The 17,260-nt window shown below is 44.6% G+C and overlaps 1 protein-coding gene and 1 pseudogene across 2 annotated transcripts in view; both read left to right on the top strand.

The window, feature by feature from the left end:
* Window positions 1-4,122, top strand: part of LOC106579342 (probable leucine--tRNA ligase, mitochondrial) — a 50,632-nt pseudogene extending 46,510 nt beyond the window's left edge.
* Window positions 4,123-11,423: 7,301 nt separating this feature from the next.
* Window positions 11,424-17,260, top strand: part of LOC106579350 (Wilms tumor protein 1-interacting protein) — a 38,266-nt gene continuing 32,429 nt past the window's right edge. The window contains exon 1 of one of the 2 annotated variants that reach the window (XM_014159199.2): window positions 11,424-13,575. In XM_014159199.2, the coding sequence (XP_014014674.1) occupies window positions 12,156-13,575 (1,420 nt within the window). In that variant the 5' untranslated portion in view covers window positions 11,424-12,155. The remainder of the gene's footprint in view (window positions 13,576-17,260) is intronic. The other variant, XM_014159196.2, reaches the window with a different exon arrangement.

Raw genomic sequence — 17,260 nt, 5'->3', positions numbered from 1 at the left:
GGGGATTGTGTCAAGAAGCAGTATGGCTTGGTTGAGTCGTGTTTCGGCGGACGCACGGCTCTCGACATTCACCTCTCCCGAGTCCGTACGGGAGTTGCAGCGATGAGACAAGATTGTAACTACCAATTAGATAGCACAAAAAAGGGGAGATTTTTTTCTCTAAAAATAAGAAAATATTGACACCTTTAGCTATAGCACCTTATCGTATTGCATAAATAAATAATGGAAAATAATATGAATGATATTTGTTTGTATCAAAAGATGATGTGTCACATGATGTGGCGTCACATGATGTGTTGCTATGACGATCCCATTCCAGAGAGGGAAAAGGAATAGTCTGTTACACTCCTGGTGAGACAGAGACCGAATGGAGAGGAGATGAGAGGACCGTCTGGAATGATGATGTGGGTTTTGAAAGAATCCAACAGGAAGTTATCTCAGGGTGTCATGTTGATGGGGCCTCTTATCCAACACACAAAACGCTCTGCAACGCCCTGGTGATGTCATCCCAGTCCATTGAGATAATTAGTTTGTGTGTGGTGTACCCATGTGAATACTTCAAGAATCTGAGTTGATGAACCGAAATGGACATGAAAAGCTATGCAAAGTCAAGGTCTACGAGTTCAGTACACAATTATTTCACAGGAATCTCCTCCAGAATGTGATTGTGACCAAATATCCCCTGACCCAAACTGAGAATCCCCAGCATGAACAATGTAGCTGATGCTGAGTCAGGACAAAGGTTGACCCATGTGACCTGATGGTATAAAAATAGCCGGAAGAGGAAGTGTTGTCCTGTCCAGTAGAACATCCCCCTATTGTCAAACACACAGAAACAAGCCCTCTATTGAGGGGCTGGTGCTAGGGGGCTGGAAATCTGGGCTGGGGGCTGGGAGTAGGACTTGTGATCTGGGAGGACTGGCGTGCTGGGAGTAGGAGCTTGGGAGCTAGAATGACTTGGGGCTGGGAGTAGGGGATAGGGGGCTGGGAGTAGGGGATAGGGGGCTGAGAGTAGGGGATAGGGGGCTGGGAGGAGTGGGGGGCTGGGATCAGGAGTAGGGGCTTTTTGGGAAAAGGCAGGAAAAGGCAACATCCTCTAGCTGATAGCCACAGTCAGGGAATCTGGACAAGATAAACTGTGTGTGGTTCTCGCTCGCTCACTTTGTCTCTTTATCTCTCTTCATCTCTCCCTCATAGACAGAAAGGACTAGAGTAAGTTAATATCCTTCATGGAAGCCCCCTGTGGGTCCCCCCCACATTGGCGTAAGGAGGCGGTAGGTGGGCAAACAGAAGGACTATTGTTAATCCTCAATCTGTAGGGAGCTCTTGACAGCTTTCCTGTAAAGCTCCATAGAGTTTTCAAAGTTATGACTGTCCCCTATTACATGAGGCATGACCATAGAGATCACAGTGGTCAGATGGTCAGTCAGTGCGGTGAAGTTGTGTAGTGGCTGACGCTTGGAGCGTGTAGGCTGAGTGTCTGTAAAGTACTATAAAAATAAAATATGATTGGTTTATTGCTAGTTTGTGATTTGTTGTCTTCCCCTCCATTCAGGGCTGAGCCAGGTGAGGAACCCCCTGAGCCCTCTCCTCTCCCGCGGAGGAGACGTGCGGCAGCAGCCCTGGCCCACCCCAGACCCTCTGTACCTGGAGACCCCTGATACCCTGGAGCTGGTTGTACGGGTGAGGCTGTCAAATGCACACTACCAACTGGTAATCTAGGGAAAGGGGGATACCTAGTCAGTTGTACAACTGAATGCCTTCAACTGAAATGTGTCTTCCGCATTTAACCCAACCCCTCTGAATCAGAGAGATGGGGGGGGGGCTGCCTTAATCGACATCCACATCTTCGGTGCCCGGGGACCAGTGGGTCTACTGCCTTGCTCAGGGGAAGAACGACAGATTTGTACCCTGCACCTTAGAGACTTCTGCCCTATGTACATAGTCATTGAACAGTGGTCACTTTAATCATGTTTATAGAATGTTTATTGTTCTGAAATCGTATTGTTCCGAAGTCATTTATTTTGATCGCTGAGAAATAAAGCTAATTGATGACTTACCTTATAAGTACATACTGTATTCTCAACATATCTCATCCATATAACTACTGCTGTACATACCTTCCTACTTATACACTGTGTATTGTTCATACTGTCTATGCACACCACGTGTTCATATTCCAGACTTGTTTCTTCTTGTTGGGGGGGATTATTTGTGTGTTAGTGTTTGTGTGTTAGTATTGTACAGTTAGAAACTTACTGCACTTCTGGAGCTAGAAACACAAGCATTTCTCTGCACCTGCTTTAACATCTGCTGATCTGTGTACTCAACAACTAAACAATGTTTTGATTTGACACACACACACACACACACACCTCTCACACACTCACTCCCCTTTCACTCACACACATGCCCATATACATGCCAAGGCACACACCCCTACAGATAATGATACAGACTGAAAGAAAATGCCACACACTCACAGACATGCTCTTGTGTATACTCAAAATGGCACTCGCACTCCCTTGAACCAAAACAGCCGTAGCCCCATTCATGCGCTCACTCTCTGTAATTTACACAGAGCCTATGATCATATGGCTTGAGAGGGAAAGTGTGTGTGTGTGCGTGCAGCCCAGGGTGCCTAGGCAATCAGCAGGCAGTCCAGCTGTGGTGGGCGGGGTCACAGGGTCAGCTGTTCAAAGATCAAAGTCTCTGAGAGATACCTGCTGGGGGGAATCAGAGTCCTCACACACACACATCTCGAAACATTGACTCCGATAATGGATAATAGCCAGCTAAAGACTGGCCTGTTCCATGAGGGAGCTGTAAATCCTTTCAAACACTCATTAAGGAAAGACATTAACACACATTAAGGAAACAACCGTTTGCCTTTCCACGGTCATCCCGCACACACAGAGTAACACACACACATATACTATTTCTCCCATTGACCCTTTGGCACCTGTATGATGATGATGATGTGCTGGTGTTGGTTAGAATCTGGTCTGAGGCCTTGATGTGTGTTTCCCCAGCCTAGCGGTGCTAACCTCCATCTCACTGGGACTCTGACAGACTGAGGCCTTGATGTGTGTTTCCCCAGCCTAGCGGTGCTAACCTCCATCTCACTGGGACTCTGACAGACTGAGGCCTGGGTTAGGCCCACAGAGCAGGCCAACACGCACTCTCTCTCTCTTTCGCTCTCTCTCACACACACACACAAAAGTACACACATGCACTGACTAATTATGAGCATATCTTAACACACACAAATATACAGATACCATACGCACACACATAATACACACACTCATAATTGGGAGAAAGCTTAGACTTGACCCACACACTGATACACAAACATACAAAGACTGGAAATGAGGAATTAAGGTTCCTCCTACTCAGCTGTAGAGGATCTGACTGCCCAGCCCATTTTCACCACAAGCTGGCTGTTTTTAGACAGCTCAGGTTACACACACAGTTTACTGAAAGTAGCGGAGGAAAGGCATATATGCATGTTCTATAGTCCCTGATGTAATTAGAGCGCTTTCGATGCAGCCACAGCCTCCTCTAAGAGTTGTCTCAGTCAGTGTACATTATTTAATGTCTGGACCAAAGTTTGCTCTCACTCAATGTTAACTAGCGATGTAGAGTGTTTTATGGGATGGTGGTCAAAGTATTCAGGTTTGTACTCTTAACCTTTTGGGTTTTCTCTCCTCCCTTCCATCTCTCCCTTTCACCTCTCAGATCAACAACAAGGTGTGTGGGACGGTGTTGGTGCCTCAACAAGTGACCCAGGATACAGAGCAGGTACGGGCGCTGGTTCTGGGGAGCGAGCTGGGACAGCATCTCCTGGGATACCGGACCATCAAGAAGGCCATTCTGTTCCCTAGGACCGCCCTCATCAACTTCCTCATAGAGGAGCCACCACTTCATCCTAGATGCTGATTGGTGGACTGTCATGTCAATCAAAAGACCGCAGCCACTCAGACTTGAAGGCGGGGACATCATGTGAACGGAAAGATGAAAGACTATTTGTAAATTAAAACAATAACTAGTATGAACAGACATTTTTGTAAAAAATAAAAATAAAACATCTTTAGGATGTGAATAAAATGATATATTTTGCATGATCTTTTGTGAAATGTATAAAGCTGAAGAGGAAAGTGTGGTGTTTGTGCTTACACAGTATGTGCTATAGAACCTACTGCTGAAACTAGCATCACGAAAAGCTGATGAGTGAAATAGGACATCCGTCTGTCAGTTGTGATACCAGGAGTCATACACTGAGACTGGAAGTGTTTTCAGACTGGATGACATGTGTATCACTTTCCCCTTGGTGACACATTTTACATTTACATTTTAGTCATTTAGCAGACGCTCTTATCCAGAGCAACTTAGAGTAGTGAATGCATACATTTCATAACTTTTTTCTCCGCACTGGTCCCCCGTGGGAATCGAACCCACAACCCTGGCGTTGCAAACACCATGCTTTATCAACTGAGCCACACGGGACCAGACACCAGACCCTACTCCAGTGCAGAGGGTTGTTTTGCAATCTGAAGTCACCTTGTTAATATACTGTCATGCGTAGTTACGAGGTGACATGGCTCCAGTGTGTCTTTAACATCTCTCCCCAGCTATTCAACAGGTTAGTGAGGGTTAAGCCACATAGAGTCCACTGATAAATACTTATATTGTGATGTGATTAGGTCCCACTCATGTTGGCCTCTCCATCAATGGCTTCCAGTTTGAAACAGAAGTGCTGAGGAACATTCCAGAACCAGGACCTCTGGCCTCAGTGGGAACACAATCACGTTCCATTCAGAACACTAATTCCATAACCACACAGAACTCCATGTATGTTGTTGAGACAGACTGCAGCAGCAGCAGGGACAGATAAGACAGGGCTCAGGACAGGGTGAGTCAGCCAGACCAGAGAACAGACTGAAAGGTGTTGATTCCAGTCTGTAACTGTCGTTACGAGAACATAGAGGAATTTGACTGGCGTCAGGAATCACAGCTGGTATTCTGGTCTGACTGATGATGTCATCAGTGTATTGGCCAATGGATACAGGTTGCGGCTGGGTTGGATTGATGAGGTCATAGGAATGGGACAAAGGTACATGAAGTGAAGAGGACAGAAGATATTTGAATCCAGTCACCCCTTACCACAGCCCATTCATTGACGGTCATTAACATAATCTATCAGTGAGCTTGTATCATAGCTTGTAAATGGGACACTCCTTCACAACATTTATAACTCCCTTTCCCTGTCATGTATACCCCAGTGACTGAGCACAGAGTTTTCTGTCTAACATTACTGGTTCGAAGTGAGTCACTCAGATCATGTTGCTGGCAGGACGTTTTATTCCAGTAGAAATTAAAAGGGTCCACCACAAAATGGACAGCTCCCCTCAGCAGGATTCAGCAGGACATGCATTCTGAGCAATCAGGAAGTTGTCATTTGATTACCGGACTCTATGTGATGTGCCAGTCTCAAGATCAGTCTGTCAGTACCCATCTCTTGTTCCATCCTGACATTCTATGGTCCTTTTATATGAATTGTATAGCCTTATGCCTGTTTTGATGTTACTCCTTTTGTCTCCTACTGTGGCTTCTACTGTGTGAATGTTAAAGGCGACATTGTATGTATGTAATTGATAAACAGACCTTATAATGTATGGTCTGAAACTCAGTGTCAGCTCAGAGAAGTAGAAGCCTGTCTGTCATTCTATTATGATGTTGTTGTGTTAGATTTGACAAGGTCGGACAGTGCGAAATGTGATCAGGTGGAACATTTAAATTACAGGGATTAAGGGAGACGGATTAATATAGGGGAAGGGGGGAAGATGGTTGCTTTTAAAGAATGGCAGAGGCTGAGCGGTGTACTATAGGAAGCCTTTCTGCCTCAGTTAGCCTCAGAAGCCTTTCTGCCTCCCTGACCTTTTGGACATTCCATGTGTTTCTCTGACCATCAGGTGGACAGGAAATTATTCACAGGAGAGACAGAATAACAGGAAGTTAGAAAAATGACAAGGAATTAAGGGATGAGCTAAGGACCAATGGCCCTTTTAGAAAACAATTCCCCCACAATCCTTGAAGTAGTTGCAGCTGATTTGACGGAATTGGCTTGGTGAAAGTGTTTTCACTCGATTTTAAGTTGGATACTTATTAGCTGATAATGACTGGCTGAGATACCCTAAATGGTGCAGTTAGGAGCAGTAATGAGCAGGTGTTATCCTAATGTTGCAGTAATGTAGTCAGGTTGATGCGAGGGAGAGCTGTGACACACTGGTCTGAACAGGACAGGAGCCGTTGTTAATGCAGAAGCTGGCTTGAGCTTTGATTGGTTCTCTCAAACATAGTTTTTTCCTGGGGGGTTGAAAACTCTCATTGTTTGGATTTGAAAATCCAACAGTTGTATTGGAAGGGGGTGGGGCTCATGGGCTGTGTGTAGCTGCCCATGTGGGTGTTTGAGTGAGAAACACAAAGACGAGCCAATCAGTAAAAAACGCACAGCCCCCTTCATTATCGACTCATCTTGACTACAACATCATGGAGCCTTTCCAGACTGAAGTGAAGAAGACTTTGAGTTGGGTGTCAGCAAGACTAGCAGTAATCAGCTGTTATAAGCAGTTATGACCTCTTGTTGAAAATGACTCAAGCTGAACTGAGTACTTGATTTATTTTTAAGTTGACAGACACCATAGCTGTTTATAAGAAGGTGCAAACATGTTTTATTCTCATGGTGTTACAAGTGAAATAACAGAACCCAACCTGGCTAGTACTCTCTTTACTGGTGTTGTCATCAGAGAGAACAAAATGGAGAGAAAGGAAAGAGAGAGAGGGAAGGGGAGAAAGATACATTCTAGCTACTCTCATTCAGTCCTATCAGTGTTTCTCTTTTGGCACATGTGGTGTGTTTTGTTTCACACTCTGCTGAGGCATGACTCAGGGCTGTGTGGGATATGAGGGAGATGGTTGTGAATCGTTATCAGCCACCTGATTCCCTCCTTTCTCTCTCAGTGTTGTTATTGCTAGTTCACCATTACATTCTCTCTCTGGATCCACAAGTGTTCTAGCCGGGAATCCACACTGAATATCACACAAATGTAGTGAAATGGACACACTTGCTAGCCAACTTCAGCAGGTTTCTCATGGTGTTTTGAGCTCCTTACCCACTGCTTTCGTGGAGGAGAGAGACCCAGGTTTATTCGACAAAAGCATTGTAAAAAAATATATATATCTTTGCGCCAACTAATGGAAACAAACGGCAGATATAAGAAATATTTTAAGATCGAAAACAGTTTTATACGTTCTACGTGATGATTTATTTTTAACAAATGACGATGAAAACGCTGTTTTTAGAATAAATTATGATTGACGAATAATTCTAAAGGTACGCGGAGCACGTGATGTCATCAGGTAGCCTAACTATAAACTCCACTCCACATTCAATTCTAAATGCCTAGTCTATTGCTTACTAAACACATTTGCTTTGCAGGACAAGGATTGTCCTGACTTTCAAGACTGCCTGAATTGCTTCGCTTTGCTTTTCTGGTTGGCCGGGAAGTTTCACCATCCAATTATTTGAGATCTGCAAGTTTCACAATGGCACGGGCCATTGCGATATGTGAGCATATGAGACATTAGAATATGGCAAATCTAGTCACTTATTGCATTCTATCCATGCTGACTTTCGCGGGCTACCTAGACATGAAATAGGTGTCAGGACAAATGGGCTGTGGCAATTTATTAATGCGCAATTTGCCTAAATGGGAAATGGAAACACTTCAACCACTACATTTTTATTCGACAATATAGGTTTTTGCAAGATCATTTTTTAGGTATGACGTCATTACGTCCAGCTGTTTTTATCGACACACAAGATAGTTAAATGGAAAAGCACCCTAGCAGGCAATTGTCGCATCTATTTTCTATGCAAACTTTCTAAATGTCGACAAAAAAATCTCTAGATAATTGAATGGAGACATAGCTAGTGTCTCAGAGGAAGGCTTGTGACAGTCAATAGTGATTAAAAAAAAAGTCAGGTATAACTTTATGCTCACATAAATACATTTCATTGCCCAGTTATCATACAGTATATTGGCACAGTTCAGACCGAAATTCCCCTGAACACACATTTAATTGTGTTAGCAATAGCCCCCGAGACATTTGACACCTTCATCAGCGCAGCTGTTTCCATGGCTACTGTAAGTCATTAAATAGGCAACAATATTCCTCTGTGACTTAACAACCAGAGGAAGACCACAATCCTAGCAGCAGGCCCTCTCCAAAGACTTACAGAAGGCCTACATTAGCATAGTCTTTAATGTTTTTGAAAGTTTCCCCGCCCCAAGCTTGACTTGGTGGAAACTAAAGGGTGGAGTATGTGTGAGCAAGGGTGGAGTATGAGGGATAGTCACACAAGCATTCTCCATTTCACTAGGCTGATTCCAGCCTGCTTAATTGTTTGAAGGGGATAAAACATACTAGCCTGTTACAACCAGACTGATCTGGCAAACTGTATATATAAGCCCACCAAATCAGTGTGGTTGTACGAGGCTAAAAACATACAGGAGCTGGCTAATTTTCTCAGAGACCGAACTAAATCGGGTAATTTGTTCGTCCAAGGAGGTTTATTTGTTATATTTAATTGTTTTGATGATAAAGCTAAAGCATTGGTATGTATGGTAAAGGACCACATTAAGCCACAGTTATTCTGTTGTTTACCTCTCCATAGCAACACATCATGTGGAGCAGGTTGGCTGAAGTTCATTTACATTCCAATTTCATGTTTTTAACTGTACATTGGTATTTCGTATTTTTTAAATGTACATACATTATGAAATTAGGTCTCAGTTTTACCTTTTCCAAATGAAAACGTAACATCTCTGTTGTTGCCAGTGGCGCGTATTCATGAAAGCCAAGGGAAGCCAGGTTGAGTCTCTCTGTGTTTCATCATTTTCCTTAAATTCGCAAGAGGCTGAATGTACTGTATCTCACTGGAGAAAGCATCCGAAACAGTCCCCCTTTGTCTCTGTGTGTGTAACTCATCTATTTGATGCTGTCTGGTCAAAAATAGTATGACATAAAATAATAGCCAATCAGAGTTGAGCTAAACTGAGTAAGCTCAACTGTGAATGGTCCTGGAGCACCAAAAAGAAGTGTCAAGTGAAGCCAGTTTGGATTTGGCTTCACACCAATCACATCACATTGAGAGAAAATTTTTATTGACAGAAACAACTTAAATTGTTGCATCTCGTTGTGTTGTTGTCCTGATAGCTAGCTAGCTACTGTAGATAAAATTGTCCCTTTCCTAAATTAGCCATGGATGGAGATAGGGATTTGGACTTGAGGTTTTACTTATTTCTCCATACTGGCCAATGATTATAACGGTAATTCTGATCCAACCAAAAATTCATACATTGTGCCCCTGGCCTGAGAGGATGGAAGTTGAATATGTAGCTAGATGTAGTAGGCTAATGTTAACTATCTGGCCCTTTCGTTCTCCGTGAAAGGAAGTTAGGCTAGTGAGCAAGCATTTTAACCAGGAAGTCTAGGATAACAAAAACTAAAACCGTGTACTGTACGACGGAGTCATAGACCATTTTGTCAACATGAAAGAGAGGAGGATGGCGTTTCTCTACAAGTAGGGTGAGTCAACATGTTTTTTCTACTTGCACGAATGCATGCACACACATGCACACACACACACACACACACACACACACACACACACACACACACACACACACACACACACACACACACACACACACATACACACACACACAGAGAGAGAGAGAGAAATCAGAACCACAGACAGTCAAATCATATTTACCTTACACTGATTGGACTAAATTGTTTTTGGTATCTTTTAGATGTCACTGTATTAGACTAAGCATAGGTGATTTGATGTTGAAATGTTGATGTTAAAATGGTGCTGGAATAATGGAGGCAGCTCCTGTTGTCTTTGGGACTTGCGGTAACTCTCAGTGGTTCTAATTCAACAGTTGTTTAATGGTCCAAAAATGTCAGAAACATTAACTTGCTTGACCATGCTGTAGGTCATGTAACTGTTTGGTACATGCAATATGTTTTGTGGACTTCACCGGACAGAGTTTGCTCTCTGGTTTTGTGATGAAACAAATGTGTTGTTGAATTTATTTTGCCATTGTGTCTTCTTATTGTCTCGGCCTTAGGCGTATATTTCACGGTGTCAAGGCATATGAACTAACAGGTTATAGAGAAAACAACCTATTATGGCTTGGCTTTCCCAGTGATTTTACCCACGCACCACTAATGGTTGTTGCCAGAAACTGTACCATTTGCTGGGAAGGGAGAGCTCTGCCTTAATAAATATCCACATTCTAATTGTTAGAGCTGATTCATCCGAGCAGTAAAACAACATGATTTTCTCCAACAAGATTTCCATCACAATATTAATTAGCTCAAAGTAGTGCTTGTCTGTTGTTGGTGGGTATTTGCATGAGAACGTTATAAACAAGTGTACTAAGCTCCTTTTTGAGGATGGCTGTTTGTGGTGACTGTTTCCTAATTAATCTATGGTTGCCTTATAAACATTCTCTTTTGATTACATCACAGCCAACCACCACTCTCACAGTCTCCATGCTTCTACGTATACAGCTCGGCTCCACAGCCAATGGGATTCATACACAGTACTGAAAGTCCCCACCAAGGACACAGAAAAATACAGATGTGTCCCAACTTGTCAGTTTGAGAAAGACCCCCCCCCTCCTTTTCCACACACAGTTAGTAATGTTTACATATTTTGCATTACTCATCTCATGTATATACTGTATTTTATTCTATTCTACTGTATTTTAGTCTATGCCGCTCCGACATTGCTCGTACAAATATTAATATTTTCTTAATTCCATTCCTTTACTTTAGATTTGTGTGTATTGTTGTGAAATTGTTAGATACTACTTGTTAGATATTACTGCACTGTTGGAGTTAGAAACACAAGCATTTCGCAACACCCGCAATAACATCTGTTAAACACATGTATGTGAACATGTCAAAGCAGCCGATATGCATCTGTCAGCACATCATATGAACTTGAGTCATCTGAATGTATTAATCCACATTAACCATACGTGGCCAATTTTTTTATAGGGACTAATTTAGACTGCAAATCACACTTTGTAGCCCTACATGATTCCTTAGCTATTACACTGTTGATTCATAATTAACTTGAATTCAGTTGGTCCTGCACCAACAAGGTAGCCAAAGAGATTGTGTGTATAAAGTAAACTTATCAATAAACAATGTGTGATAAAAAATAGCATAGCCTAAAGGTAAATGTTTGTTATGCTATGTGCCTTGAGTTATCTGGGGGTTCGGATATCATGAAAAAATCTACCCCAGAATGAAGTAAACACTGCGCCTTTAAAATCAAACAGCGCTCCCTAATCCCACGGTCGACTCCACACTATCCACCCTCGGATCAAGAGGTTTGCTTTAGTTCAGTATTTTGCCTACGCACTTGTAATAACCGTTTAATTATAGGCGCGCTAAGTTGGCGTTGTGAGAGGACCACAGTGGAATTTGTTCAGAAACTTGCAGGAAAAGTTTGGAACGCATGCACTCGCTACAAAGTTGCAAACAACGTTTTTTGAATGGAGGCTTCGGCAGTGAGCGCCATAGTGAAGTTCGGAAAGGGGGCGCAGGCTGGGGTGGTAGGCTATCTGATCTGACTTTATAATCAGACAGTATCCTGTTGCGAGCAGAGTCAGCTGGCTCACCGAGGAGAGGACGGAGCTTCTCGCTATTATTCGGATCTTTATCCATTCCGGAGTAGGCCTAGACATAATTGCTTCCGCGCGATAGCTGACACATTACGGGTGAAACTGTTCTTTAACTTCGGGTTGGGATCTCCACGTCAGAATACCGCGTGACAGTGCTCTCTCTCCGCTGCCTGGACTGGACAGTAGACTGCGGTAATATTTTACTTTGGGAGTGACGAGTGTTTGGATTTAATCCTTTCGTTTCAATTGTTTACTGTATTTAACGTTGTTTTTACTGGCTAGCCTACTTTACATTTTTTGGGACGGAGCTGTTTTTTTGTGAAAGTTGTGGCTCGAACCCTAAATCAGATCATAGTTTATACACATTTTGTAATTCACTTCAAGATGGATAAATACGACGATTTGGATCTTGAGGCAAGTAAGTTTTTAGAAGACCTCAATATGTATGAGGCATCTAGGGACGGGTTGTTCCGAATGAAGAAGGACGCACGGAACAACTCCGACTTTGAAGAAACCAGGAGAGTTTTTGCCTCCAAAATGACAAAAATCCACATACAGAAACAGCAAGAGGAAATTGCAAAAAACAATTTGGTAGTGAGAATGAACGGGGGTCAAAACAGAGCGGCAGACAGCACGTTTTACACCAAAGACAGGCCGCCTATCAATAGCTACAGACCGGCAGGAGAAGCTGCAGCCAAGCCTCCCATACTCTCTGGCCCTATGCCAGGCACCTCCAGTGGCGCGAGTCAGTACGCGCCCTATGACGCTCTGAAACACCATTCACCCAGTCAACAGTCATACGGCTACGGAAACAATTACGATAATAAGGAACGTTTTGAGCCGCATTCTTACCACCACGCCTTGAGTCCCACCAGCCCTGGGAATGCACACACATATGCTTCTGGTCACCCTGCCAGTCCCTCGGGCTCTTCGGCCTCCTACTCCTCGAGGGGGGGCCAGGCCTCCTCAGGATCCTCCAGCCCTGGTGGATCATCAGGCCTTATGTGCAGCCCATCTCAGCAGCCCCCACACCACTCACCATCTCCCTCCTTCTCCGACAGCCTACCGTCTTCGAGCCCCACTAGACTGCACCAGAGCAAGGCTGCCACCCTACAAGTGCAGCAGAGACCCCCCACGGTGGCTGATGCTGGGGCTGCAGCAGACTGGATGCGGAGCTTGGGGAACCCAGACCTGTTAGCACCGCTCCCTCTGAGTGCCTTCACTGGCGGAGCTGACCTGTACCAGCAGCTGTCTCCCCAACTTGCCCCTGTTACACCGCCAACAGGCCCTTACTCAGCAGCATCCTCTATGAGCCCAAGATCAACAGCCAGCCATGGAAATCTAGGCCAGAATGGGCTCTCTCAGAGTCCTGTGGCTCTCACCCCCAGCCCCACCCCTGCTCAGGTGTCTGTCCCAGCCCCAACTGCACCACCATCTGAGGCAGCCCAGCCCAAAGCCACCGCTGGAGCTTACTTCCCTGCCTCTGCCTCTCCCTCTGGAATCAGTGTCTCTAGAAGCTTTGGCCAGGGTCAAGGTGTAGGCCAGGCACAGGGCAGGCAAGTGGCCATGGGGGTGGATGTGCCCTCTGGCCTAGACAGCCAGCTGTCCTCTGGTGGTGTGTCCTGCCAACTCCAACCCCAGCCCCAGTCTGAAGCCCCCAGCCCCCCCAGAGCTCTCAAATTGCCCAGCCAGACTCTCCATGTCCAGCCGGAGCAGGGGCCGTCTGCCGCCGAGATCAAATTAGAAGCCCTGACCAAGCGTCTGGAGAAGGAGATGGACGCCCAGCCAAAGGCAGACTACTTCGGTAAGCTTAGTTTGACATTTTGATCGACCTGGTGTCTCTCTTTAATCAAATTCACTATTTCTCTGTGTGGGTCACTGAGTGCGAAAATGGCCCACTGTTCAAAACTTTTCACCTCGTTCATTTAACCTTATCTTTGTGTATGCGTGTGTATGTGTTGGTTTGCTCATGCCAGATCAAGTGGAATAGTTGTGAGGGTGTCCTAGCGTCCTGTGTATGTTTCTGATCATCATGGCTCATACTGTTGTTCAGTATTGAACTCGGCAGACAGACAGAGTGTTTAGCCAGAGGCCTCTCTTCTATTCTCTTCTCCGTCTTTTAGTCTAGAATGAATAATTGTCTAATTTGTTTCTTCTCGTTCTCCTTAAATCCTCCCGTCTGTGTATGTCACTGACTGCCACCCGCCCGCCCGCCTCAGTAATAATAAAGTCTTTAATAGTTCTGGCTGAGGCTCGGCCCAGGGCCAACCAGGAGAAGGTTGTCTTCTCCTCTCAGCTGTAATAAGCCTGGTGGATTAAGTGGAGGACACATCAATAACAAAATTCATTAGTAACAGGATATTGGCTGCTTTTTTTTAGATCAGCGCTGCGCTTTCGTCATTCTCTCCCCGATCACATCCGTTCTTTCCCCGATCACATCCGTTCTCTCCCCGATCACATCCATTCTCTCCCCGATCCCGATCACATCCGTTCTCTCCCCGATCCCGATCACATTCGTTCTCTCCCCGATCACATCCATTCTCTCCCCCATCACATCCATTCTCTCCCCGATCACATCCGTTCTCTCCCCGATCCCGATCACATCTGTTCTCTCCCCGATCACATCCATTCTCTCCCTGATCCTGATCACATCTGTTCTCTCCCCGATCACATCCGTTCTCTCCCCGATCACATCCATTCTCTCCCCTATCACATCCATTCTCTCCCCCATCACATCCATTCTCTCCCCGATCACATCCATTCTCTCCCCTATCACATCCATTCTCTCCCCTATCACATCCATTCTCTCCCCCATCACATACATTCTCTCCCCGATCACATCCGTTCTCTCCCCGATCACATCCGTTCTCTCCCCGATCACATCCTTTCTCTTGTCATGTGTTTGGCTGTTTGACTCAGTCTTTCCAAATAACATCATCACATGGCCGAGCACAGACCCGGGCTTGCACATTCTTGCTCTAAACCACCATGTGCATGCACGCAGACACACATGCATCCACACACACACAAAGGCACACAGGCACACACACACCCACCTTTTGATGCAGCCACAGTCTGGGGAATACAGACAATGACAACTGAATAACAGCACCTGTTAGTGTTTTTCCATGTAGCCTGTAGCTGCCCTAGGATACATGACATCAGTCTCTTAAGTTTAAGTACAGATGAATATATAACTGGTTACAAGTACATTTACACTTTTCACTTTTAATGCAGAAATAACTATTGAATATAACATTTGTGCCCAATGTGTGCAACAGGAGAAGTGGAAGTGAAAGAGCACATGTTTGGTGGGGCTGATCAACAGATGAGAAAAGCATTGAGGAAGAAAGAAAGAGGAAAAGGAGAGAGCGAGAGAGAAAGAGATAGGGCAGGAGGAGAAGAGAGAAATAAGTAGGGCAGGAGGAGAAGAGAGAAATAAGTAGGGCAGGAGGAGAAGAGAGAAATAAGTAGGGCAGGAGGAGAAGAGAGAAAGAGGTAGGGCAGGAGGAGGAGAAGAGAGAAAGAGGTAGGGCAGGAGGAGGAGAAGAGAGAAAGAGGTAGGGCAGGAGGAGAAGAGAGAAAGAGGTAGGGCAGGAGGAGGAGAAGAGAGAAAGAGGTAGGGCAGGAGGAGGAATTCAACTGGTCAGCAGAAACAGATTTGTAAAAGGCCCAAGAGCATTGCCTTCTGCTCCTTTTATTAAGCTAGTGCCACGCAGCACCCAGTTTGCGTGCTCTCTGGAAATTGTTATCGGGAAATAAGGGGGAGAAAATAAGTGCTTGGCTGTCTTTCCCCCAGCTATACTGCTGTACTGTTGTTCTGTACCAGACCTGTACTCTGTGTGCTGCAGTTAGAAACTGCTGACAAGGTGTTTATTACTTTGCACTGAGAGCCCAGTTCCAGGCTAGTCCTGTTACTCACACTGACACGGTACCCATGGGAAATATGTGTACAGTATACTATGTCCTACAGGTAAGGCCAGGAGTTTTTCCTCCTCACCAGATGACCCTTTCAGGAAAAACTACAGATGCTAGTTGTCATAGGTTATGCCAAGTTTATAACTCCTTGTCCTAAGTATGTACTACCATGTATATTGATTTGGGAGAAAGTTTAGTTCACATGGATGCTTGGGTTCGGCATGCTGAGGCAAGGCCAGTCATCAAAACGGGACGTCCAGCTGAGAGAGAGAGAGAGAGAGAGAGAGAGAGAGAGAGAGAGAGAGAGAGAGAGAGAGAGAGAGAGAGAGAGAGAGAGATAAAGAGAAGAAAAGAGAGAAAGAGAGAGATGAGTGAGGGTCACAGTGAATTCTTTAGTAACCATTTCAAGCTGTGGGTGACTGGCTGCATTAGGGGACACAGTGACAGATCCGAATGAGAGAGTGTAAGGTAGCGTGAGAGGAGAGATCTCGCGTGCACTTGTCCATCGGTCATAAAGCATCTCACTGCCGCCTCGTAAAAGGAATTTTCTGCAGGAACGAGGAACGTCAGTCAGGATTGTAATTCAAACCCCGTCCCAGCCCCCCATGGGTCCACTCATTCAGTATGTAAGGGAAGATGTTCTGGGGCATGTTGCTGTCATGCTGAACAGACCCACAAAGATTCATAAGCACACATGTTAACATGTTATAGAGATTCCTGTGGGGGGCCGCAGTGGAAGATGGTAGAACGTTTGTGTATGACAATAATGTAATGCTGACACGCTCACAGCACACACACCCAGCACACACTCATTTTCTGCGTCATGCTGTCGCGCCAGACAGATGCAGTTCCTGGCCTGGTCTACATACTGAACTGAAAGAGAAGCTCCATCCCTGACCTGCTTTTTCCACTGAAAGGAGAGGAGTATTCTCTCAGCCTGAACCATAGGTCTGGATACTCAAAGAGCAAGCAATGCAGATGCAGAAGCACAGTGGCTAGGAGAAACTCCCTAGAAAGCCAGGGTCCGAGGAAGAAACCTAGAGCGGAACCAGGCTCCGAGGGGTGGCTGTGTCGGGTGAAGATTATAAGAGTATATGGTCATTAAGGCCAGATTGTGTTGAGTTACTCCTCTCTACCAAGCTAAACTATGGCTAAATGAAGAACCATAAAACTATGGGAATGATGTTCTATTCCAGGGTTATCTGTTCAATATTTGGTGTAATTTATTAAAGGATTGCCTAATTTGTATGATACAGTATATTATTGACCAATGTGACTATAGAGTATTACGTATGTTAGCCACATTTACACTGGGGGCATATATCTAGTGTAGAGGTCGACCGATTATGATTTTTCAACGCCTATACCGATTATTGGAGGACCCAAAAAAGCCGATACCGATTAATCGGACGATTTAAAAAATATAAATAAAAATGTATAATGACAATTACAACAATACTGAATGAACACTTATTTTAACTTAATATAATACATCAATAAAATCTATTTAGCCTCAAATAAATAATGAAACATGTTCAATTTGGTTTAAATAATGCAAAAACAAAGTGCAA

Source organism: Salmo salar, chromosome ssa02, assembly GCF_905237065.1.
Source record: "Salmo salar chromosome ssa02, Ssal_v3.1, whole genome shotgun sequence".
NCBI lineage: Eukaryota > Metazoa > Chordata > Actinopteri > Salmoniformes > Salmonidae > Salmo > Salmo salar.
This window is presented reverse-complemented; position numbering and strand designations above follow the sequence as displayed.